We start from the raw sequence: 27,708 nt of genomic DNA, 5'->3' as shown, positions 1-27,708 counted from the left end.
ACAGGGATGGACTAGTCTTACATAGCAACAAGCTAATTTGAAACTATCTTGCCATACTACAAGCTTCTCATTATAAAAGCAGTGAGACCAGAGATGGTCTTATTATTGGGAGATATGAGGGTCTGTATTACTTACCATTGATAACCAAACACATTACAGCCTTGACGTCATTGAATTATAGTCAGAGAGTTGTGCAACAATCAGTTGCTGTTTACAGATACTATAGAAATGAATGAGAAGTGTCATAAGCTGAATCCCACCTGTCGCAAAAAGTCTGTGGCAATTTTTTTCCAATGCAAACTATAAAAATAGTTCAATCCAAAATGATTTTTTTTGTGTAAAACATGTTGAAGATTAACTGATAGGTTGTCAATTTAATAAATGATAAGCTGTTTACCCACAAAAAAGCTGTTTATTCAGTGTGGTAAAGCCTCTCCTCCATTGACATCCATTCAAACAAAACGGCCTCTGGTCTCCTTCCCTGTGTAGCGCCAAACTGGCAGCGTTAGCATTAACGTTACGTTCTTTTGGCTGAAGGTTTCAGGTTAGTAAGATTTATACAGTATATATAAAGAAATGACTAATTTTATTCAGCAAGGATTTATTAAATTGCTCAAAAGTGACAGTAAACAATGTATAATGTTTCACAAGACCTCAAATAAATGTTATTTTGAGCTTTCTGATAATCAAATAAATGTAAATTTTAATTACAATTGTAATAATATTTAAGTAATACTATTTTTACTGTATTTTTAATCAAGTAAATGCTGAAAAAAAATATTTTTAAGCATAAAGACTTTTTAGAAAATTATTATCATTAGAAAATCTTAACGACCCTAGACAGTGTATATCAAATTACTTTAGACTAAATAATAAGTATACAACTTGAAAACACCCTATTTTATATACTGTACAGTAACTGACTTGAAAACGTAGTGATAAGCAGCAGTATCTTTTTTTTTAAAACTAACTAACATTTTTTTTGGTTTACTAACAGCTTGTGCCAGCGCAAACTGTCTTTTGGCGTTAAAATAGTACTGTCAGGAATTACTAAAGACGCGCAGTGAAGAATTAGCACTGAAAAGGTGTGGACAGTTATTTTTACGACTGACCTTATTGAATATGCAGTTGTATGCATCCCTTTCAGACGCAAAATTTATGGGTATTCAAATGAATCACGCAACATGATTTACCACCATTTGCACTCATCAAATTACTGGTATTTGCGCCGTTAACACCCCCAAAAAAGCATGTCTTAAGCTATTTTGCACTTGAAATGGCTGCATTTGTTGTTGCTAGGAGGAGCCACCACAGAAAGACAAGAGCGTGTGGTAGAAGGGAAAGTATTTTTTCCACACATATTAATTTATTTGGAATGCCAGAAGAACACATTATCTAAATCTGAACATATCCTTATGCTAATTTGCTCTGCGCTTGGTAGATTGCATTGGTCATTATAGAAATGAGATGTTGCGTCTGTGTTCTTTAATTTGTGCGTTGTCAGTAAATCACCTGCAGAAATTTCCATACCCATCAACGCTGTTTTGGAATTGCGCTCTCTCGCTAATTTGCTTTGTTTAGTAAATCTGGCCCTAAATATTCAGCAGAAAGTTTTCTACGTGGAGTAAAATGTATTCCTGAATCTTCTTTTGAACTTGCAATACTGAAAAATTAACCACTTCAGTAATCATATTTCACAGTGCTTTAAATAATGGTGAATGATAAAAAAAAAATTTGTTCTGTTTCAAATCTAAAAATGGCTGCCAAATAGTGAAATTCAATACTGTATATGAACGAGATGATACAGCATGCAGTACATAACATTAGATCAGCACGTCCCAAGCTGTTTTTTTAGTCCCAGCACGTCTCTGACATCAGATCACCCTCAGGTGCTGTCTGATCAGACCAAACGTCTGCTCTGGCACAGATGCTGATTGGTTGAGAGTGAAGCAGACATCCTGTCAGTCAAGCTGATGAGTACACAGAGAGTGGGCAGCTGGCGGAAAATGAGCCACAAAGTCAATAGATGGCCGGTCAACGGTGACACTTTGGCTGTTTATTCTTGTCCTTACGAAAGTTCACAAAAACTTTTGCCATGGCGACGGAGGGAGTGTGTCTGTGTGTGGCAGAGGAAATCTAATGGTGAACACATGGCTAAATTAAGACAGATGTGGCAGGCTGAGCTGTTTACACAAAGCTGCTCCATCTCTGTTTTCGCCTGATTTGTCTGAACAGTGCAAACTACATTTTCCCAATTTTATTGTCTCGCTTCTTCAGAATTGAGTTTAAAGTCATAATATTTTTTCAATTTGTGTAAACTCCAATAGAGAGAAATACGATTCTCGCACACTGACTGTCAAGGAGAGAATTGTGAGTCTCTGCAGCAGTTTCATTCGTTCGCCTTTTCTGTTTAGCCAGAGTCTCCTGACTATGATGATGGGATATAATGAGTGAGATTATTAGCGTCTTTTGTCAAGAGATTTTGAGAAAGCGGTGAAGCAGGAGAGTTACGCAAAAGGCTCTGTTTGTTCTCCGCTTCATTGCATAATTGAGAATCAATTGCTGTGTTAAAGAGTCTGAGTGGAGTTCTTATGTTCCTATGGAGTTCAGTGTATCAACTTGCTCACAGATGTTTCTCCTAAAATACCTTAATAGAAATACAAAATAGACTTAAACAGAGCTAAATATATTTGAATAGCACTGCTCACATAACTTGTTCTTTTATGAACGGTGAAATTTTTGAGTTTATATTGAAATTTTTGACATGTGGTATAATGGCAAATATGTACATGGCAGTGGCACATCTAAAACACTGGAGGAGACACGTGTGAGATTACCAGGGTCTTTTTCCTCTGATGAACACTGAGAAGAAATCTCAGTTTAATTCAGTGTTGGTATTGTAAACTAAAACTATCAAAAATAGTTTTTGTTAATTGGTATGAAGCTGAAATAAAATAAGCATTAGTTGAAAAAAAGAAATAAAAATGAGAAATAAAACATTTAACTGAAATAAATGATAAGTTGAAGTACTAAATTTACTAAAACTGCAAAGCTAAATAGTAACATTAAAGTGAACAAAATAAAAAGCACAAAAGTTAAGCTAAAATTAAAATGAAAACTGAAAATACCATTTAATATCATTTTTATCTTGGAGAAACAACTGAGATATTAAAGAGATCGCTGTTGTGGTGTTTCTTTCATACAACCTCTTAAAGCTAATATCTGGGTCATGATTTAGCACCTAATATTACTTTGTTGAGAAGAAAATTAAAACAGACCAATGAAAGACAAATCTACACTGTAAAAATGCTTTTTCAAATGTTAATGAAACAAATAATAAAACAAAGACTATAGGAGTACATTTTACAAGAAAATACTTGGTCAGTTTTTCTACTTCAGAATTTCACATTTATTTCAGTGTTACTTGCCCATTCTTTGTAATTGTTTGTGAAATTTACTAACAATTTCTGAGTGAAAACTGTTTATAAACCTTTTTGCAATTGATGTAACTGCATTTTATTGGATCATATCAATTCAAGAACTTCTTTACAAGTGTGTGTGTATTTGCTAGTTAAAGTCCACTTGACATTGTACATTATACTGGTCTGCTGCTGAAGTGGAGCATTTTTAGTGTATCTCTGTGCGTATGTGAGTGTGTGTGAACAGTTGCATTTGGTGAGCTGTTTGGTTTCAGGTTCAGTAGCTCTGGGTGGTTACGTCACATCCTCGAGCGTGCCTGATTGACATCTCCCAGGAGTGCCGTTAGTCTGCTGAAGTATAACAAGTGCCAGTTACTCTCTACTGTTTGCTGGCAGCCAATCAAAATGAAATGGGAGCGCTTAACACGGGCTGGTTGCGTTCCCACAGCACCTGCCATGTGACAAAAGAGGGAAGAGTGTTTTTCCTCATCCTGTTTGGCTTTTGTTTTGAAGTCCATTAAATATTGCATCTACTTTTGTTGGTTTTAAAAAGTTAGATGGTGACGTTTGCAGCTGAAGTTTTTCTGCAGTGCAAATGGACAAAAACCACAGGGCAGAACATCCATCCGTTCCAACACTCGGGCCCTGCCCAGAGCTGCTGTGCACATAATCTGATTTAGTCTAGATGTGTGTGTGTGTGTGTTCTCTGTCTGCTGAATAAATGAATGCAAGCTAAGGAAAAATGACAAAGAAAACTGTAGAAGACAATTGATGGAAGGCTGTAATGTTAATTATTTGGCTCCTTTTGGAAGTGATTAAATGCCAATCCTATAATGCAGTGCTACTCTCTTACTCTCTTTCTCTCAGGAACTTTTCACTCGGGAGCCCCACTGCTTAAAAGGGAAAGCTCTTCCAAAAATTTAAATTGTCACTTGCTCACCCTCATTTTGTTTCAAAACCTGTATGACTTGTCTTTTTTACGTGTGTCCCCACCTCCAAAAAAAAAAAAAAAAAAAAAAATACATTCTGTGAAGAATGTTCACACTGCTTTCTTTCATACAATTGTATGAATTCCAAAATAAATAAATAAATAAATAAATCAAAATAAAGCAGCATAAATGCATAAATAGTAATTTATGACTCATGCACTATATTCCATGACATTCTAAACAATATAATAGCTTAGTACAGACTATTTAGTTACTAAGTGTTGCTACTAAGTGTTAACTAATTGAAATAAAGCTGAAATAGAATCAAATATTACATGAAAAACTTCAATGGAATTTAGACATGTTGGTTTGGCAACTAACTGAAATAAAATAAGATGAACTACTAAAATTACTAAAACTGAAATAAAATTAATTTCAGCTAAAGAGAAGTATAAATACCAAATAAAATAGCAAAAGCACTTAACAAAATTACTGAAACATGCACTAAAATTAGAATAAAAACTGAAAATATTAAAGAAAAAGCTAATTCAAAATAATAAGCACTGTAATAGTATGTAAATATTAAAATAACACTGGAACAGACTAAAATTAAAGTCATTACTAACAGAAAATTCACCATTCACTTTCATTGCAAGGAAAAGAGCAGCATGGACATTCTGCTTAACTTCTGCATTCTGCTTTTATGTGCCATGGCAAAAACAAGTCTTTTTTTTTTAGCAGAATTTTTGTTTAACTGCCTGCCGTGCTTCTTAAGTTGAATTTAACACAAATAAAATGAATCATTTACGAAAAGCTCCATCGTGTCTATATTAAAAACAGCAGGAAATTTGGACACTGCCGTTCTGCCATATAATGCTTTGTATTAAGTCATCGGGTCATTTCAGAGAAAAAGATGCCTGCTCTCAGTTACATACCCTGCCACATCCGATGATTACCAGCCGTTGTGACACTGACCTCTCTGACCGCCTGTATGATTTGTGGATCATCATCTTCCTGGACAGGCTGCGTCACAGATCATGACATGTAAAGATTGAACAAACAAGTCGAATAGAGTTCAAACACGCAGCTCTGCTCAGAATGACAGCACTTGTAATGTGATTAGTAATCTGATGATGTAAACATAAAGGACTCTGAAGGGAACGTCCTGAGGAATTTTCTGACAGGAGTGGGGCAGTGCCCATAGAGAGAGAGAGAGAGACCGAGACTATCTGTGCTCGGAGAAAGTTTATCTGCCTTTGTCAGCTTGCCCCTGTGGGGTTTTGGTGCTTGTTAAAAAGTCCTGACAGAAAAACAGCAGCAGTAACAAAAAGACAGTTGTTAATGCAAGCTCAGTGAGCATGTAGATGAACAAACTTGAGCCGTCTGCTATTTTTAAACTCTATCTCGCACCAAAGAGCATCTTTTGCATTCAGTTGCGTCACTCTTCGGACATATCTGTCTCTGTTGAGATGGCAGCTGATCATCCATATGATCTTACCGTGTTTCTTAATTATTGTATGGTGTATAAAACCCCCAGCTTGGATTAATTGATTGCGCTTGTGATGTTTAAAGTGCAGGCTCAATCTAAGTGTTATTTTAAAGTGCTTCAGGGGGTTTTCTGTAAGAGGAAGCCAGTGTGATCATTCATTCATTACAGTCGCTTGTTTGAGGTAAAATATAACCTCTGTTCTCTATTGATCTCCTGACAGTTTCCAACAAAGTTCAGGTCTTATTCAGAAGAGAGCATGGGAATTAATGAAGGGATCTCTCCGGGTGAGCATGGAAGATTTATTATGATGGGTTAAAAATGTACATTGTGTTCTGCTTTTCTGCTTTCTGTTTGCCTTATCTTTTCTTCAGTCCCTGTGCCTGTAGTTCCCATTGGGTCCTAGTTCCTGTGAGCCACAGAAATTCATATCAAATCACTAAGATATTCAAGAGTGGTCAGAGTGGTTTACATGTTGATGGAACACAGTTGTTGCCACCTAAAATGTTTTTGTTGTTGTTGGTAATGTGGTTAGTAATCTGCATTTCTCTTGTAATGTGAGGTGAACACCTTATTGTCTAAGGCAGCTGTCAGTCACATGCCCCTAAGGCTGTGAGAGCATTCTGCAAATCTGTTTTTGAGAAACTCATGACAGTTATGTAATGAACACTTCATGAAACAGTGGCATAGTCTTTACTCAGAGCGCAGCATCATGGGGTTTACAGACCCACTTCATTATACCTCCACCCATTTTCTTTATCTTTTCCCCCCTCTTTTTTTTTTTTTTTTTTTTTTTGCTCAACCATTGAGAAGGAATTTCATTAAATATTCAAAAGAGTCTGTTCCAACAGGATCATAAATAATGCTTCTCTCCCAGTTGTGACACGCAAAGTGATGAACCTTTTTATCGCAAGTTTTTCAGACGTGATCTTAAAGAGAATAATCACGTCTTTTGTTCGCAGGAGAGCTAATTGCACTTCGGTGAGTGGCACTTCACCGTGGTGCTGTTTTTTTTTTCTTCTGTTTCTCTTTCTCCGCACCCCCCATCTCTCTCTCTGTCTCCAGCATGTCAGTATAATTGAATTTCTGCACACGTTCCCCTTTTTCATCAATCACACGTGCTGATAAGGTGGGTTTAGGAGGGACAGTCAGGCAGAGCCCAGAGATAGAGAGGGGGTACTGAAAATAAAAAAGAGAAGCAGACAGGAGCAAAGGGAGATGAAAGGAGAGAATGAATAAGGAAAGAAAAAGGCACTGAATGAATGGAAAGCAGAGAGAAAGACTGTGATGCTGTGGAGTTGTGTAACTAGTGACGCTGGTGCTGCAGTGCAGTGCTCTGTCTCTGGGTATGTTCACCTGAAAGTGCCCAGCAAACTGGATTCGCAAGGAATTTAGTGTGATTCCAAATCATAAGAAGGGTAAATGTTATACACAACGGAAATTACCTCAAGCTTCATTTTTTTTTTTTTTTTTTAGCTTGATTCATTTTTATTCAGCAAAAGTCAATATACTTCATTTTTTTTTTTTTTTTTTTTTTAACTTCATTTTTATTCAGCTTAAGTCAAACTGTGATTCAGGAAACAACTTGTTTCACTCTCTGAGAAGCACAAGATGAAGCTAAATCTCATTTAAACTTCCAGTATCACCCACATCATTATTTCAGTATAAAAACAACTGAAATCAATGTGGAAAGTCTCTATAATGATAGAAAAATAAATGTGTCTGCTTGACTTTTTGCGTACCTAAGCACACCAGGGTTTTTTTTTTTTTTTTGATGCGCATTAGTGTACCATACTGCCAGTGAAATGTCTCTGTTTTAATTTATTAAATGTGGAAAAGTTATGGGGCCTCAAGATTTAAAACAAGACAAAATAAGCATTAAAATGAGCTAAAACAACAACAAATATAAAATATATTGAGTTTAATTAATTTTAAAGTATTGAATAATATGTATTAATATATTGACCTTTTATATATGTTGCCTGATTTTATTTGTAAACCCGGATAAGTAAATTAAATTAATGTAAATTAAAATCTTATAACTCTGAAAAAAAAAATGTAATCCTTATCCAGTGAATCACAAATAACTGGAAAAGTCATGGGGCCAATCATTGCATATTGATGAGGGCCTTGAAGTCAACAAGCTTTTATTAAAATACTGTATTATTCTCCGTCATTCAAAATAGTTTCATGGTTTCCACTGTTATGGAAAACCTCACAATTCAATGAATTTTAAAATAAAAATGAACGGTCATAGAACTTTATACTGAATGCAAAATCGAGCAGCATTTAAATCTGTAGACTTTTTCCTCCAGCTTTTGTACACAAATAAGTATATTTATGTACAGTAAGTACTGTATTTTCATGCATGTGTTGGGATTTGACATGCAGTACACACAAAAAGCCAACCAGGAATCTTTATGAATGGATTCTAAAATTACTTATGCAGTATATATATAATTGGCAGAACAAGTCATGGAAATTAATTTTTGTCAAAAGCAACGGAAACCCCACAGTTTCATATTTGGGACAGAGTTTCTTCAGCACAGGACAGATGGTGAAGTTCAGTTCTGTCTCTTTGGCTGCAGTACTGCTGTGTGTATATCAGCCTTGCTCTTTTTCTCCCTCTTTCTTCCTCTGGCTCCACTCATTTGCTTTATTCGTAAGAGCTCTGTGGCACACTAAAATAAGCTCATGAAGCAGCTCTTGAGACCGAGCCTTTGAAAAACTGTTTAAAAAATTGGCATTAACAGCAACACCATTATGCTACTTGGTGGTGTACCACTCCATCAAAAGCGAATTGACAATTTATAGAGTTTACAAAGTCACAATTTAACGAAGTGGAGCCGGGCTGGGCGCTGTGATTGCGTTAGCGCTGTGTGGCTCTTCTGTGTTGTGTTATTAGACTAACTGTGCCGTGTTTGCTCTGCTGCTGGGAATGACATGAGCTGTGGGGATAACGCCGGCCACCCCTGAGGCGGCCCTCTGAAGCACTTCAGAGTATCCACACGCTCACTCACATACAAAATGGGATACTTACTGTAGATTATGTACATGCGCTCTCATTGCTCGCGCAGCTGATGATGCCAACCTATATAGGCAGATCGGACTGGAGGTCTTATCAGGCTAACAGGCATGATGGTCCATCAAACAGGGCTTTAGAGAAATTGCGGCCACTTGATCTTGCCGCTAGATGCTCTGATTTGAATATCTTAGCGATTGTTTCTAAACAGAGAGAGAGATCTAAATGGCTCTAATGTGTCTGAGAGCTCACGCTGTTGAGATGCCAAAAGGGCACCTCAGATTCTCTGAGCGGTTATTGATGTGATTCATTGCATGTGGTTTTCTCAGAAATAACACATTCGGTCTGTCAAGTTTGTTGGATACTTTTGGATTTAAAACATTGCAAGTACATAAGGAAAATTAAGTGTTTTTGATGTGGTTCTGTGAAGCTTGGAGCTCACAATTAAGATTTGTTAACAACATAATTAGAAAAAAACACTAGTATAAGTCCTTAAGAGATGAAAGATGTGCAGGATGATCGATGTCAGTTCGACAGAGAACATAAGAAGGTCTTAAGATCTTAAGCATTGTCTTTTGAAAAATATCTCCACTCCAAATCTTGTTTTTTTTTTTCTTTTTCTTGTTTTTTTTTTTTTTCAGGTATGCTCCGTAATATGATACAGCACGGTTCCTATTTCTGAGCAAACAATATAGCTTTATCGCCTCAGGCTGGTAATGGCATCCTGTTATATGAAGAAAATGGCATTGAGAAAGCTCAGCAGCAATCAGAGATGATGCAGATCCTCAGGAAAGCGGGTGGGAAATTAGAAACTAGTATTGCTACGCTCCAGTCAAATGCACACAAATCTTCTTTCACACCCCTGAAGCTGATTACACATGCCTTTCATGTCACACTCGGTGCTTGGCTGTGAAATTACATTTAGGCAACAATGCAAAACTTTATAAATGTACTTCACGAATCATTCTTTTCATGCTGCAGTTGTGGCTATAATGCATATTAAAATAATTATGATAAATATAATTTTTATTTTATTTTATTTTATTTTTACTCTGCAATGAAAATACTTCCTAATGAAGCCAAAGCTGAATCATTGTTTTAAATGAATTGATTAACTAAATGACTCAGTGAGTAATTTATAAAGACAGCCACTTGTTTAATTTCCAAATAAATCAGTGTTTTTGAACAAATCATTCAAATGAATGATTCAGTGACAAACTCATAAAGATGTAATGATGTAACCAGCAGAAAGAGTAATTGAAAAATCTCTATAACTAATGCACAGTGACAGTGTCTCTGGAACATACAGATAATCTTTTATTTCTTTTTCTTGCTCTCACATTGTGATTGTTGGTTTCATCCTTGTTGCAGAAAGAGAACACATTGTTTTTAGCATGAAACAATTACCTCCTCCCTCTCTTTCCATCATCTCCTGAGTTCATCTGCAGAATGAGGTCAACGAGTGCTCACTCCACACAATCTACATGTTCACCCCACACACAGCGCCCAGTAGACCCATTATTACGAGGGTCATATTTTCTTAACCCTGCACTTCAAGAGTTGATGGACAGCTGTGGGCAGCACAAGCTGATTAATCTGTATGCCATTATTCCATACATGTAATATAATCTGCTCCATTTTTGTAGACATCCCCAGATCTGAATGAAAAGAAATTGCCACTCAAAACTGTGCCACTTTAAGATAACGTCAACCTTTGAGGAATAATTAAAATCTTTTCAAGGTGAGGCAGTGAAAATAAATTAGGGCTGTCTTGTTGTCCATCCATCATTTAAGTAAAACATTTTGGTGCCACTGTTTCACAACAATTTTTCATTGCAAAAGCCATTGTTTTATCAAGTTTAATAACATTTTAGAATAGGGAACACATTCACTATTAACTAAGAGTTTTCCCTGAACAAACTGCTAATTTGCTGCTTATTAATAATTAGTAAAGTAGTTGTTAAGTTTAGGTATGGGGAAAATTAAGGGATTAATATGTGCAGTAAAACTTTACTTACAGCCTTTATGTATAATAAAGGGTATAATGCATTAGAATTATTCATAATGTGGGTTGTAATGCATTATATCTTGTCATAAATAATTATAACCAAATTTAAAATGCATAGTGTACAATGAATTGATAAGTGTTATAATGTATTAACTGTGGTTACATTTATTCAAGGCAATTCATGCATTAAAACTACTTTTATAATGCATTATACATAAAGGCTTTAAGTAAAGTGTTATCATATGTGCTTATAAAAAAGTACTAATAAACAGCCAACATGCATGCTAATAAGCAATTAGTAAGTGAGAATTGGTCCTTAAAATAAAGTTTAACATAAAGTTTTAACTAGGTGCTAGATTCAAAATAACATTTTGTATTTAAATTTACCTTAGACTGCATAATGGGTGTTACAGTGTGATTCATACGTCATGTATTTAAGCCTCAGCAGTGTCATATGCATTTTCTGTGAAAATTTGCTTCACCAAGGTATTTTTATGTTTGCTATTTGTATTAGTTCCATCATATATATATATATATATATATATATATATATATATATATATATATATATATATATGTATAATTTATTTAATACAGGATTTGATTCTACATTAAAAAAAAAACAAAACTAAATTTAATACAGGATTTGATTCTACATTAATTCTTACATTGTTCTTATAATGTCTGAAAAAGTGAAATGATAAAAATAACAAAATTAACAAGAACTCTAATTATACTACTACTGCTATTATAAAAAAAAAATCACTTGATTTTTTTTTAATGATAATAATATTTATAGTCGGGGTGCACATAATTTTTTCAGGCTGGTTCTCATAAGATAACCTGGAGATTTGGTTTGGTCCTCACACTGCATATAGCGTGACCCATTAAATATAACCATGAAAAAATAAATTAATAATTTATTGCACTTTATTTAACTAAATATATATAATTATTTATTTATTTATTTTTAGTTAAATAATAAACTAAATAATAATGTGTGATAATATTATTAAAAATAAAAGGTAGGCCTAGTAATAAATATTTTATAGTAAACTCAGAAATAAAATATATTTATATTCATATATAAATATCTAATATTTACTGCTACTTTCTTTCTTTGCCTCTTTAAGAAGAATCACTTTTATTCCCCAATTGTATGTCGCTTTGGATAAAAGCGTCTAAAAATAAACAAATAAAAGCATTTCATCATTTTCAAACTTAAAATCAGCAGGATTTTATTTTGGCGGGTTGCCGGCAAGTAAGTACTGTATACGTGCTTCCAGATTTAGCACTGTTGCTGATTAAAGAGCGCCAGTGAATACATTTTACAGTTTTGCATTGTGCTTTGAAAACGGCATGGGATAGCCTAGATTTTTGCTTTCAGTTTGAAAAGAAATCTTATATAGTACAGTTTGTCGATCTAAAATGGTAATTGTGTATTAATAGCTGTCAATCATGTCGGTATACAAATGTGCTGTCAGAACTTATTTAAATATGGCATTTTTTATTTTGAGCATGCATGCAGATCTGCGGACCACTTATGTGCACCCCTGTTTATAGTACCAGTCAAAAGTTCGGATCTCAAAATGTATGAAAATTTCTCATGAGTCAAAAGACCAAACGATCCAAATTTTCCCGTTCAAAGAATGACATTTTATTAAATCTTGCAGAAAAACTGGACACAGGTGCCACTGCATTACCAGCCCACTGGCTGACTAATAAACATTTATTGCAAAGACCACTCAATCAAGCGTCTCCAGCGTGAACCCTGTGATTCATTAACTTTCCATCACATAAACAGAAGATAATCACTGCGGCTATCAGAAGCAGCTTTAATGAATGCCTTATATTGGGCTGGCACTGAATGAAAAGATCGAGAAGGCCAACAAAAATCTGATATGATGTTTGAAGAGACTGATGTGGGTGAGTGTCCTCTGGGAGGCCAGATGGTTGGTCATGGAAAAATAGCATAACGGTTTTGGTCAAAGAAAATGTAAGTGTTATCCACAGTTATCTTGTGTTTACTTTGCAGCACCAGTGTCTGTTTAGTTTCCCTGGTGTGTGAAATTGGCAATGACAAGCCAAGCTTCCCAAAAACAAGCAAAACTACTAAGTGAAACGTTTCTCCTCCCAACGTATGCAGACTCACAACATGTTGTTTCCTACAGGCATCTTTCACACATGCACACAAAGACAGATGCCTGATCTCACATCTGTATTCATTCATGGGCTACCTTTCATTTACTATTTATAAATCTGCATTAATGGGTTTGACATTGAAATGGTGATGGGAAAAATAGAGTTCACATGATTGAGAAGCATTCCTTACACAGGCTTCCGATCCTTTCATTCATAAAATGAATGAGACGTTTGAACTCAGAATATGAATCAAAAAACGATTGTGTCCTTTGTGCCTCAGAGGGCCAGTTAAAGCTGTGGAACTGTGGGATGCTGGAGGGAATAGTTCTAAAGGCACATGGGGATTGAATTTGCTCAACCAGAAAGAACTGGCTCTGTGCGTCATTATGATTAGACAATGAGTTCATCAAGGCCAGAGATGCATATATCAGATGGATCTCAAAGGAGTTAAAGAACCAGAAAAGCTCTTCTCTTTCCTTTTTGTCTCATTACATTTTAATAAAGAACCTTATTAACTTTTGTTAATTCTGTCAGTCTGTAATATTGAGTTGAGAGCTCTCAAAATATTTCAATGGTTTCTCTGTTCTATCTGTTCTGGTGTATTATGAATTATTTCATTTTAACTGATTTTGTGTTTTTAATTTGAAGTCTATTACTGAAGTAATATTAAAATTCTACCTAACACAATGAGATAATTATTTCCATGTTATGGCCAATAAATAATAAAAGTAAATTCTGTACTATTCTCAGTAGATTGTAAATAAAACACTAAAATAACTTGTTTTAAAAAAAATGGATATTCATTTTGAGATTAAATGATTAAAAATTATTGCATTCATAAATTATTGATATTATTATGATTAAATAATTTTTATTGTGTTTATGTTTTTAAAGATTCATTGTAAGTAAGCGTTAGATGACAGCAAAGGTAATCTATATATAGAGTATATGAATGTATAGGCAGATAAATAAAATGGTACCAATATATTGTGCATCCCAAATTTTGCTGAAAACCTATATGTGACCCTGGACCACAAAAGAGTCTATTTTATAATTTTCTATACTGAATAAATAAGCTTTCCATTGATGCATGGTTTGTTAAGATAGGACTATGATTGGCTGAGATACTATTTCAACTATTTGAAAATCTGGAATCTGATGGTGCAAAAAAAAAAAAAAAAAATCCAAATATTATAAAATCCAAGTCCTTAGCAATGCATATTACTGATCAAAAATTAAGTTTTGATATATTTATGGTAAAAAATTTACAAAATATCCTCATGGAACATGATCTTTACTTAATTTTCTAATGATTTTTGGCATAAAAGAAAAATTGATAATTTTGACTCATGCTGTGTATTTTTGGCTATTGTTACAAATGTACCTGTGCTGCTTAAGACTGGTTTTGTGCTCCAGGGTCACATATTTGTCAGAAGTTATATGCTATATATGTTGTGACAGTTCTTTTTATCTTTCTTTGTTCAACAGGATGTAAAATCTACATTCTTCCAGTTCGGGGCCTCCATCCAGCAGGAGGCGCTGCTCATGCTCAACATCATGGAAGAGTATGACTGGCATGTCTTCTCCATAGTGACGAGCAAGTTCCCAGGCTACCAGGATTTCATTACCATCCTGAAGACCACAGTCGACAACAGCTTTGTCGGTTGGGACCTCCAGCACACCATCACCCTGGACGCCGTAGACGGGGACTCCAGGACCCAGATCCAGCTGAAGAAGGTGCAGTCTCCAGTCATTCTCTTGTACTGCTCCAAGGACGAGGCGGTTTACATCTTGGAGGAGGCCCGATCACTGGGTCTGACCGGTTTCGGCTACATCTGGATCGTGCCCAGCTTGACCACGGGCAACCCAGATATCACTCCAGATTCATTCCCCTCTGGAATGATCTCTGTATCCTACGATGACTGGGACTATCCTCTTGAGGCTAGGGTTCGAGATGGGCTTGGGATTATAACCACGGCAGCTGCAGCCATGTTGGAAGAGTTTGGGGACATCCCGGAGGCCAAAACCAGCTGCTATGGCCAAATGGAGAAAACCAAGCTGCCACCCAGCGCATTGCACAAGTGAGTGAAGGAAGAGAGCTGGGTTATTATCTGTGTGTCTGTGGTTTGTTATTGTTTTCTGTCATAAGCCTGTCCATCCAGTTCCTGCACTTAAAAAAAGTGGATACAAGAGGGCTATTTATGTGGGAAAACAGTTTTTGATCAGTCAAGTGGAAAAAGGAAAAGGTGGAAAAACAACCGATGAGGTCTTTGTTAGAGACGTAGGGCATAGAGGTGGCCGATATACCAGTTGACATGATTACTTGGTAGAAATTTGACAACCGGTAGAGATTTGTGCTACGTGGTCATGAAAACTTAACGTTTGCATGCGTTTTTAAGCATTGCAGTTAAAAAACAAGTGATTTTAAGCCGTTGAAACACAATCAGCAGCGAAAGACAACTCATTTCACTGTATGCGTGTGCTGTCTGAGAAACTGTTTCCGAGCATGGTCAGAGAGGTGCGCACGTGAAGATGGTGCTCATAGAGTGCTGGAGTGTTGAACGGAATTATTTTTGCCACTTTATAGGCCTTGAATGGTTAAATACACACACGTATATGTGTCAAAATGCTGTCTTTGCAAGAATTCTCATAAAGACAGTAATTTAGGTCTTAAGTAAAAACAAGCGGCTGTGAAAGATAACACGTGTGTAACATTATATTGGATCCGGGCAGCTCTTTATCTATCTGGATTTTTAGGCTCTACTGTTAGTGTTATCTGTATGCACCATTGGTCTGAGAGTAATGCATTTTCAATTCTCTGTATGTATGTACTGTACATGTGGAAGAATTGACAATAAAGCAGACTTGACTTGACTTGACTCTAAAAGTGATAGCAGTCTAATATTCTTGTTGTCTGCCATTCATGTTAATCAAACAACAAAAGAGAGAAAATCTCTTACTGCTCTGAACTAAATCACTTTTCTAACTTTAATAGAAAAAATATATATATTTAATTTACACAGTGAAGAATATGCAACTTTTTTATACATTTGATTACTTTATACACTGAATGTAGCACTTCTTATTTATTTGTTTTATTTGTTTTTTGTTTTGTTTTTTTGTCTTGCATGTAATTAGTTTCTTATTCTTATTTAATCGCTGACTGTTTACTTGTCTTCAGTGAGCTTTTTTTATTAGTATTAGTTTTTTGTGATATTGACACTGGTGACAAGAATTATGACATTTCTATGGTGTTAGAAATGTTGATTTCATAAAGGCCTCATTTAAAGCAAAATTAACTATATTGTGATATATATTGTTAATGTGAAATAAAATTACTCATGATATAAGATATAAGATTTTGGTCATATTGCCCGTCCCTAGTAGGGCATTTGCAAAAGTAAGTCTCAGTAAGTACTATGTCTCCTTGCAGGTCATTAAATTTCAAGTGGTCTTCAAAGATTCCAAACAATGTTTAACTAATGCAGTTTTAATTAAGACATCAATATAGAGTTAAATAAAAATATAATGCCAATATCATACACTCTCAGAAGAACAAACAAGAAAAAGGTACAAAAGGGGCAGTAACTTTTCAAAAAGTACACATTTGTACCCTATTTACCCCAATGGGTCTACTGTATATTAGTTACTTAAAGGTACATATTACTACCTAAATGGTACATATTTGTACCCTTAAAAAGGGTAGTGCCCCAGAGTGTGTAGTCCTTATATGTACAGTACATTTGGGGTTGCTACAATTTTGAAAAATATTTTTAAAAGGAACATGCTTAATAATCCCTTGCTGAGTAAAAGTATTAATTTCTTTAAACAAACAAATAAACAAACAAACAAAAACAATTGACCTTTGCAAATTGAAAAACTTTCCTGCGATACATTTGGTGACAGTTTGTTGTTTGGCATCTTTCCGCAGTTTAAACACAGATCAGGTTATTACACATGTGATGTAATATATTAAAGAGAATCAAAGCTTTTTTTGTTTCAGTGTCCTGATAAAATGGATGCATTTGAAAGCTGCGAATATGTTTTATTTCAAATGAAGTCTCAAAAGTGAGTGAGGGAGCAGAACCAGCTTATTGTGTGTGTGTCTCTCTTGGTTATCCATCCATCTTGTTCAAGTGGAAACAAGAGGGCTATTTATGTGAGCAAATACAGTCAGGTGGAAAAAGGAAAATAGGGGGTGGAAAAAAGCAACCCAAGAGGTCTGTAAGAGAAAGGCATGGGTCAGGCGTATGCAAAATTTATTGTTACATTCTGCTAATATATTTCTCAGCGTTAGCTGCTGTCTTGAGTAAGCTAATGGTTGAATATGGTCAGGGGCAGATGGGGAATGCTAAGGGAGGTTTTTAGGGAGTTGCAGCGCCCAGAGGTGCATACTGCTGCACTTCTCAAACTCTCCCGGGACGGCGCAGCGCAGCATAGTGTAGTGCTCCCGTGCTTTTAATGAATAATGTTTTACACAGGGCAGAACAACATAGAGACCTTGCTAATGCGTTTGGAGAGCTCTCCAAATATAAAGTGCTCTTGATGAGCCAGGGTGCTTTTGTTCCTTTAGCTCCTGCGTTGGAGCCGACTGCAGCACCCTGCTTGCATCCTGTCAGTCCTTAGTCTGTCTCACCCATATGCCTATGTGGTACCTGCCAGTGCTGAGCAGACATGCTGAATTGCCCCATTTGCAGTGGAGCGGTGTTGCCTGAGATACATGTTCGCCGTGGTGTCTGGGGTACATTAATCCTGATAGTCTCAGCACAGATGGTCAAAGGCTCGGCCAGAGATGGGCTCTACTAGAGCCAGCAGAGAAGAGGACTCGTGCCCTGACTGCATGGGGTCTCTTTTGTGTTCTAGACTTTTTAGGCATGAAAAAAAACATATAAAATTAATTAAAAAAATTGAAAATATCTCCTATTTAATAATACCTAAAAAATAAAACAAAAAAAAAAAAAGTCAAAATGTTTCTGTAAATATTAGATTTTCTTTGTTAGATTTAGACTCACTGCTTCATCATTTTGAGTCACTTTGACTCAGAAACACATTTGGTGTTTTGTGCACTAGCTTTCTAATTATACAATTACTATATTTAATGTTCTAATGATTTATGATATGAGAATTATGCTAGAAGTATAGAAGATAGAATTCCTTTATAGATAGAATTATATTGTTAAATTAATCTTTTGCAAATAGGCTGTCATAACACCTCTAAAGTTGGATTTGAAATATTCTAAAAAAATGTTTAGCAATTTTTGACAGATTCTGAACATACCTAAAACAATTAAGAGATCATTAACAAGTTAGGTAATGTACCTACTGTACATGTACAAATAGAATACGGTGAATATAATGTATAATATATTTTAAATGTAAATATTTATACACTACTGTCCAAATGTTTGGAGTCCAATTTTTTTATGTTTTTGAATGAAATCTCTTATGTTCACCAATGTTGCATTTATTTGATTAATATGGTAAAAACAACAATATTGTACAATATTATTACAATTTAAAATAACTGCTTTCTATGTGAATATATTTTAATTGTCACATGATCCTTAAAAATCATTCTATGGCTCAAGAAACATAACTGAAAATGTAATGTTTAAAAAATGTTTTACAAATGTAAGTCTTTTTAATATTTTTGTAGAAATCATCATACATTTACTATTTTTGATTAATTTAATATATCCCTGCTGATTTTTATCTTTCAGATTCTAAATTTAGAATGATTTATATTTTTATATTTGCCTTTTTCTTATACTCTTTTTAATCTTTCTTATAATTTCTTATAATATAATCTGCAAAAATCCTTTTGTTTTGCAGAAAATGTAAAAAAAATCCTATCTATATTTAAGCAGTGAATATGAGGAATGTATTTGGCACAGCATTTTTCTTTGGGGTGGGAAAAAAAAAATGGTGAGTGAACCTCTGTCTGCATTTCATGCTCTTGTTAAAATTGAGTGTCAGAAGCCTGGGTGAAATATGCGGTCCCCAAGCTAAATTTTCCTTTATGACAGATTTAAGACTGTCATCTGAAGTGCTGTGAAAAGCGGACCTTAGCAAAATTTAGCCTTCATATATCAATGACGAATACTGAAATTAACTGTCAACAAGGGAGAGGCACGGTGAGTCCAGTGTGCCTCCTCCCCTGTGCTGGGGACCAAGGGTAGCTGTCAGCTGTGCTCTCTGGAACCATACATTTCTGAAATAAAGGGAACTTTAAACACTCCCATTGAGACGGGAGCCAATCTGACCACCCCCAACAAAACACCATTTCATAGAGGGCAATGCCACAGGAGTCACCGCTATTACTTTGAACTTTCACAGGCAAAATTAAATATTACTTATGGTAGTTATAATACTGGAATATGAAACTGAAGTGGTCCAAGCATTTCCAAGTGGTGGCAACAGGTCATTCTGTTGTGGGGAGGGTTAGCAGTGATGTCACTGGCGCCTTGGCCTTAAAGGGCCTGAGCTGTATCCCCTCATCAAAGCCTTTCTGACTTGGACTGAAGGGAAATATGAGCTCCTGGAGAAATAATTTTATATGGCCATCACAGCGCATTAAAGCGAGTTAAGTTGGCAGGCAGCAGCACAATGGGAAGCATTATGAAGTGCTGGGTTTATAAATAACTGTCTTGAGCCTCTGCTGTCCTCCCTATAGTGAAGAAAGCAATGTTTTTTAAAGAGTCAAAGAGTGGCCCAGACCTCAGAAAACCAGTCAAAACTCTCTTTGGTCATATTGAGAAATCTCTCTGGTTCATGCGATAAATCCCGCCTCTTGTGTTCGTGCGTGTTCTGCTACCGCAAATCAGTCTGAATGTACAACATAATGGCGTTAATGAAAAAACTAATTTAAAAAATTAAGTGAACAGCTCACACACTTAGATATAAACACTTTGTTACATCAAAATAAGACTTAAAAATGGCATGAAAACATGATCTGTGGGACTTTTTAGTGAGTAATCAGCTTGGTGAAATTTAAAGTAAATCTATGTGTCTTCGACCAATATTTACCGAGCTTTGATTACTGATAATCTGAACATAAAATCACAAAAATATATTGTTTAAATTGATACTGCTTTGAGTTATTATTTTGTTACTATTTATATTATATTATATTATATTATATTATATTATATTATATTATATTATATATTATATTATATTATATAGTAAAGTAAATATTATTATAATAAAAGTTAATAAAAATTTTGTTTGCCATTGCACTAAAGCCAAAGTCAATTATTAAAATGTCTGGAATGTACATACAGATATACGTACATATATACGTACATTTATTATATATATATATATATATATATATATATATATAGAATATATATATTTTCTATTTAATAAAAAATCTATTCAAATATTTGTATATGAATTTTGTATTAAAGCAACTTTTATTTATTGGTGGAATGATCTGGTCAAGGGTGAGAGTATGCAGAGTCAATCAACAAGAAGATGGTTTTTATTTTTGGTCAATATCCATAAGGACTAGAATCCATTTTTTACACAAGCATAGAAATAGGTAGCATGTTCTGGTCAAGTTTTTAGTTTAAAACCTTTGGCTGGAAGGACTTTAATTGACCTGAATGCGTACTCAAGGGAGAGGAGAGTGATCAAACACACACAGACCAACCAGTCACTCCCTTCTCCTCACACGTGCCGTCAGGAGCATATTTTCTCCTATATGGCTTGCCGTGCCCCACTTTGTATCAGATGCACTTAGTAGCGCAGGTTTACACATGCACTCATTCTGCCATTCCCTGGGTCTGTGTAGCGTCTGCCTGAGCCCCAGGTGAAAAGACCTCCACAGTCCCAGCTGTCCTGGTATTGTCGTACAGATGCGATGCTCTCTCATGACATTGACTGAGCACTGCACAGATACCTGTGTCAGGAAAAGGATTGGATTTGTTTGTGTATCACATCCGGAGTTATTACTCAAGGGAGAATTGATTTCATTTACATGTTCCGTCATGCCAGTGGGTTTGGTTCGAGAAGTGCAGACTCTCCGCAAATTAACTAACTTTATGTAGGAACATTTTCTTGCTTCTCTAATGACTGAAAATTCTATATGTCGCATAGGGAACATCGTGCCTGCCCTCATTAGTGTCAACCCCGTTACTATAAATGCCTAACGAGGAACTGTTATATTCAACCGCACTCGCCGTTTGCAGTGCAGCTGCCTACTTCAGTTTGACCACATATAAAGTAATTTGAACATTTTTAAGCCAGTTGTACCATCCACCTATTTCAATCCCAGAGCAGCTGTGCGGCCCTTTCAGGCACACCTGCTGTAATGAGGACTCTGATGAAGGGTTCACAGTGAGAAAGCATGGGTCAGGGGTTGCTATGTGCTTTAATTAGGGAGAAGTGAGCTGGGGTTCCTATCCTTGAAGCACAGGGCTGCTGTGACATTTTGGAGATGGTCATGGAAGTTCTGTTGGGTTGGATCAGGTCGGGTCTAGTTGTTGTGCTGGTGTAGGGCAGAGCGGGGCAGTCAGGGCCATTATACATTTTATTTTATTTTTTTGCCAATCCTGGCTTATTGGTGCCCTAGGCTAGAAATACAAATTTCAACAACAACAACAACAACAACAAAAAACATTTTCCCTATGTAGTACTTTACAATTATAGTAATAATTTATATATACTATATATATAACGAATTGGTTCTTTGCATTGGTTTCTTTTTTTTTCTTTTTTTTTTTTCTTTTTTGTCTGAAAAACAGCAAAATCAACTACAAAATATATGATTCAATTTTCCCACACACAAAAAAAAAAAAAATTACACTTAACTTAATTCAACACAAAAATAGTGTGCAAAAATTGTAGCAAAAAATAAATAAAAAAAAAACAAAAAACAACAAAAAATATATGATTCAGTTGAACTGATCAAATTTACAGTTCTTGAAGACATTTTTTTAAAAAACATTTTTAAACTTTATTTTTAGGGATGTACTATATAGGTTAAAGGGGTCATATGATGTTGCTAAAAAGAACATTATTTTGTGTATTTGGTGTAATGAAATGTGTTTAGGCAGTTTAAGATTCAAAAAACACATTATTTTCCATATAATGTACATTAATGTTCCATATAATGTTTCTCCTCTATGTCCCGCCTTTACTGAAACGCATCGACGCCTTACAAAGTTCTCATTGTTCTGAAAAAAAGTGAGGTGTGCTCTGATTGGCCAGCTATCCAGTGCGTTGTGATTGGCCGAAACCCGAATGCCTCAAGCGTTGTGACGGAACTGTTAACAGACTAATGCCGTCCCCCAGACCAGCAGCAGGAGACTCAGTCCAGCTGCTCTGCTCGTGCACATCCCATCATTGGTTTTCTTTTAGCAGTTCAGTCAATGTACTGTTAGGAGTAACTGAATTAACTTGGTGATATTTGGTTTATTTTCGCATCAGAGGGAGTGTAAGGCACATTTATAAACCAAATAACTTAAGTAATTTGTGGATTAGTGCGTAGTGGAGACGCAAACCATTTCAAACGATTCAGTTTGATTTGGTGAACTGGTTTGACCGGTTCACTAAGAAGATCCGATTAAATAGAAAGATTCGTTCGCAATTCGGACCTCACTAGACGAGACAAAAACAATAAAACCCATTACAAATGAGGCATTTGTTGCATCCAGTGGGGAGATAATTACGGATTATAATGACTTGTACTGTGTTTTTACGCATTACGTTGCATCACGCCGCGTAAACATAAAACCATGTCTGCATTTGTGATTGGAGAAACGACAAACAACAAACACTACTCTACACTGCTCTAAACTTTATTTATCGGTATCAGTTGATATTGTGGCCATATACTGTGTATGAACCAGGATTGTATATACAGTTATGTATGCTTATTTATTTCTCATATTTTTAAAGATTAGATTACTTTGGCTATCATCTAACACTCAGACTGAATTAAATGTAATCTTAAAAAAATTAATTAATCCTAAAAAAAGAAACTTTAGTAAAACTAATAATTAACACTTCTAAATAAATCCCAACATATCTCTGTAATTAATGGTGTGTTTTTCATTAATTTAAACAAAATAGCATATAATCATTATATCAATTCCATAATTAACAAAATTATGTGCTGTCAGTGTTGGGTAACATTTTTATATTGGTGCATACTTATATATTATCAAAGGTATATATATATATTGGAAGTTGCACTAAATGTCCACTTGGTTAAAAAAATTGTACACATTTTCAATATTCATAACATTCACTTCCACCCATCCCTCCATCACACTACACATATTCCATATATTAAAATTTAAATATTTTTTCACTCTTCCTCCATCACTATAATCAAGTCCCAACGCCATAAGTCTAGCAGTAACAACATGTTTTTGCTTTGTTTGTCACTGTGGTTCTTCCAGTCCCAACGCCATAAGTCTAGCAGTGACAGAACATACTAAGCTAATGAGCACAACTCTCACACTCCTGCGATCCGGCCGAGAACCTAAAGCTCTATTGACACACTGTGTCCAGTGTCTGCTTTCCTCAGTAATTGGTAAAAGGGGATCTGCAGGTGTGACCAGTGTAATGATCCACAGTTCAAAGTCTTAGCAGCAGCAAAGGGAACTGGGTGAGGTGTAAAATATGAAAGGAGGTTTAAAATAAATAAGGGAGCCCAGTGTGAATGGAAACATGTCATGTAGTGGAGGAGAGCAGAGCTTATCGATTCTCTCCCTCTCCTGCAGTCTGATGTAATTGGATTCAGCGATATATCAAGGGTGAGTGGGCCTTCGCTTCGCCCCCTAAATGGGACCCCAATCAATTCAAAAAGCTGCACTGCCATTCAGTCACTAGACGCCCACTAAGACCCGTTTCATAAATCGATCATCGTGCCACACTTTTAATTCTGCTCACCTGGCAGAAACTTACCTCCAGGCTGTACCCGTGCCGCAGGGATCGTTAAAATGGCTTGGTCGTAATTACTGAGGAAGAGGGGCAGTCTGATGTGTTTGTGTCAGAGTCCCCCCTGATGTGTTTGTGTTGTGTCAGCTGGTGTTTTTGCCACTCGGGTCTCTGAGGGAGGCCTGACGACATAGTGTGAAAAGTGGGAAGGCAACACAACATGTTCCTCGCTTTATCGCATTTAAACTGACCAAAAAAAATAACAAACTGTTTATAAATTTGTGAAAAAAAAAGAATCCAGACTCTATTCACTTGGGTTTTACTTTCCATAAAAAATGCCCATCTGGTTTTAACAACACCCTTTATATTGTGAGAGGAAAAAAAAAACATTTAGACCATTTTTTCCAAAAAATATCATAAAATAAAGACCAAAAAAAATAAAAAATAAAGAACAAAAAAAATTATAGTACAAATAAATATAAATAAAAATACACTTAAAATTATGAGTTATGGCAAATGTAAACAAACAGAAATGTTAACATTTTAACTTTCACAACCGTAAAAAAAAAAAAAAAAAAATTAAAAAAAAAAATCTCAAATTTTCTGTGGACCCGCTAGCACCACCTTGTGTACCCCTGGGGTCAACTTCTTGAAATTCCCCCAAATATAAGCTTTATTTTCCTGTTTTTCAGTCTTCCGGAATGCTGGCCCGGTTTACTTCTGCACTGTAACCAAAAAAAGAAGCTGAGGAACCAGTCAGAAATAATTTCTGTGGTAAACTACATAATGCCACAAATGATATCAAAAACCTTGTGTTGAACCCATAATGTTTCCTTAGACTGGTCTCTTCTTACTTTACATATACCATACCTCTCTAACAACTTCTAAGAATATAGAAAAAAAAAAAATAATAGTGATTCATTCATATATAATTCAATACAAACAAAAAATAACTCAGACATTTCATTCATCTTCGCTTAATGTGACGTCTGATTTAGGTCAGTCATTAGTCTTCAGATGGCTCATTAATTCCTCTTTTTGTCTGCTTGCATGTAGAAAATGACCTTCATATGTTATTTTGATCTTTTAGGTATAGAATGAATATCATTAGGATGAAAAGTTATTTTCGTGCCTACTGCAGCAGATAAGATTTGTGTCACCTGACTGCTCTATTTCTGACCCTGATGAGGTTTCTGCTTCCTCTAGGTACATGATGAACGTGACTTGGGATGGCAGAGATTTGTCCTTCACCGAGGACGGTTACCAGGTGCATCCCAAACTGGTTGTGATCGTGCTGAACAAGGACAGAGAGTGGGAAAAGGTAAGGACGCTGCCGAAAACAACTGACCTTCTTAACGGTGCCATTATAATTTCATTATAACTCCTCCAAGCAAAGCGTCATTAACAACTGTTCACACAATATTAGTACCCATGAATCCGCCATCTTAATTACACCCTGGAACGGTGTAAAAGTGTGTCAGTGCAGTAATTACCTCAGACGTGCGCTGCCAGAGTCTGCAAATTCGGAGGTGTAATTAGGGCATGTTTTTTTCCTTCTAGACCGCAATCCAGTCCCAGACCAAACATGAACGGGAACACACATGTGTGCGTTAGTGCGGTTATCTTGGATGAGCGTGTCCCTCTTTTTTTTCTGTTTCAGTAGAGAATGCGGTTCAGTGAAACCAGCGCGGGAGGAATAATTGGAACGGCAAAACAATGGGAGAAATTGATTTGTGGAGTTCACTCTGCAAATCAATCAATATCGGTGGGAGTCTAATTGACAGAATAAGGCTTGCACTCAGAGACAGATTCGGTTATGAATACACGTCCATGCGGCAAACTACAGATTTGCTCGGATAAGGCCTTTTGATCTCTTGTTGGGAGAGCGTGACGATCATCAATAGTATTAAAACATCTTGTGTTATTTGGAGGGGAATCCACATATTGGTGCTCTGTCTTAATATAACATTGTATGGCTCATTAAATGACTGTTGTTTTGCAGATATGATATTGGGTTTGTACTACAGTAGGATAAAACACACTAAATAAGATCCCAGAGGTGTTTAGGACCTCGTTATTCATCTGATGTTAAGGTGTTCTATTGGGCTCTATTACAGCAGCTCTGTATTATTTTTTATGCTGTTTCAACTGTCCATTAAACTTTTGGAGTTTCATCAATCTGTTATAAAATCAGCTCATATGGGACTAGACACTGTAGTAGCATTAGCGTTTAAAGCAGAATATAAGAGGTGACAACAACATTCATTGTCCAAATTCTCCTCAATGTCTTCAAAAATGAACATGTGGCCAAAGTCATTTTTATCATGTAAATTAGACTAAATTAGCTCACAGCACTTTAAACATGACACATTTCGCCACGTTTGCATTATTCTCCAAAACACTAGATGGCACTGTGGAGAAATAATAGCAAATTTATACTCAGTTTAAAAACATTAATAACATGTTTGCACAGTATGAAATAAATTTGCTGTTCAAAAATAAAAAAACATTTAGACTAGTGTACAAAAGGTAGCTTGTTTAGGTCGAAGCATGTGACTTCTGACATTATTAATTGGTAATATTACAGGCACCTTTACAGCTATGCAGATACAATCATAAATTCATGTTTTGCATTATTTTCTTTGATGTTTGTATTTATGTGCTGATTTACATCATTTTCTGCAGTTCAGCTTATGAAAAAGTAGGCTAGGTTGTTCAAATAAGCGTAAAGTCTGAAAGCAGTGTTTCTCAGTGCGGACAGAACTGATTCAGTGAGATGCAGCACTGGACAAAAGTGAAATGAACCACACAAGAGAGATTGAAACTTATACCTCTCCCTCATCTCGATGCAATTATGATATTGCGCTGCATCTCACTGAATCATGATGTGTAGTGCAATGCATATTGTATTGTAACTGTTGTGTACTATGATGCAGTATATACCATGGTACTAAAGGATTGCTATATTAAGATTTTTTATTGTTTTCATTTTATTGAAAACTTTAGGGTAAGTTTTTTTTTTTCTTGAAAGATATTAATACTTTTATTCAGAAAAGATGCATTAAATTGATCTAAAGTGACAGTACGGTTATTTATAAAGTTACAGAAGATTTCTGTTTCTACAAAAAATAAGTAAAAAAATAAATACATTTTAACAACAAACTGTTTTCAGCATTGCTAATAATAAGAAATGTTTTTGAGCACCAAATCAATGTGACACTGAAGATTGAAGTAATGAAAACTCAGTTTTGCCACCACAGGAATAAAGTGACGTGACATACAGCCAAGTATGGTGACCCATACTCTGAATTCGTGCTCTGCATTTAACCCATCCAAAGTGCACACACACAGCAGTGAACACACACACCGTGAAAAACACCCCCGAGCAGTGGGCAGCCATTTATGCTGCGGCGCCTGGGGAGCAAGCTGGGGGTTCGTGCCTTGCTCAAGGGCACCTCAGTCGTGGTATTGCTGGCCCAAGACTTGAACCCACAACCTTAGGGTTAGGAGTCAAACTCTCTAACCATTAGGCCACGACTTCCAGATAAATTACATTCTAAAATATATTCAAATAAAAAAGTTATTAAAAATACTTAAAACAAACTTTTGATTGGTACCGTATTATGGTGTTTACATGTAGCCACCATGCCAAAAAAATAATATGGTTGGAATTCTATGAAACATCATAGTAATTACCTGGTCTTCCCCTGTTTATTGTCGCAGCTTCGTTACAATACGCGAAACCCATGACGGTCACCTATAAATGGACCACCTATAATTGCTGACTCTATTACTCTCCCAACTCTGAG

General features: G+C 35.7%; 1 protein-coding gene across 3 annotated transcripts in view; it reads left to right on the top strand.

The window, feature by feature from the left end:
• LOC109097270 (glutamate receptor ionotropic, NMDA 2A-like) overlaps positions 1-27,708 on the top strand; it is a 135,109-nt gene that overhangs the window by 63,074 nt on the left and 44,327 nt on the right. For all 3 annotated transcript variants that reach the window (XM_042720397.1, XM_042720396.1, XM_042720398.1), the window contains 2 exons: positions 14,495-15,087; positions 25,106-25,220. In XM_042720397.1, the coding sequence (XP_042576331.1) occupies positions 14,495-15,087; positions 25,106-25,220 (708 nt within the window). The remainder of the gene's footprint in view (positions 1-14,494; positions 15,088-25,105; positions 25,221-27,708) is intronic.

Source organism: Cyprinus carpio, chromosome B3 (genome assembly GCF_018340385.1).
Source record: "Cyprinus carpio isolate SPL01 chromosome B3, ASM1834038v1, whole genome shotgun sequence".
Classification (NCBI taxonomy): Eukaryota; Metazoa; Chordata; class Actinopteri; order Cypriniformes; family Cyprinidae; genus Cyprinus; species Cyprinus carpio.
This window is presented reverse-complemented; position numbering and strand designations above follow the sequence as displayed.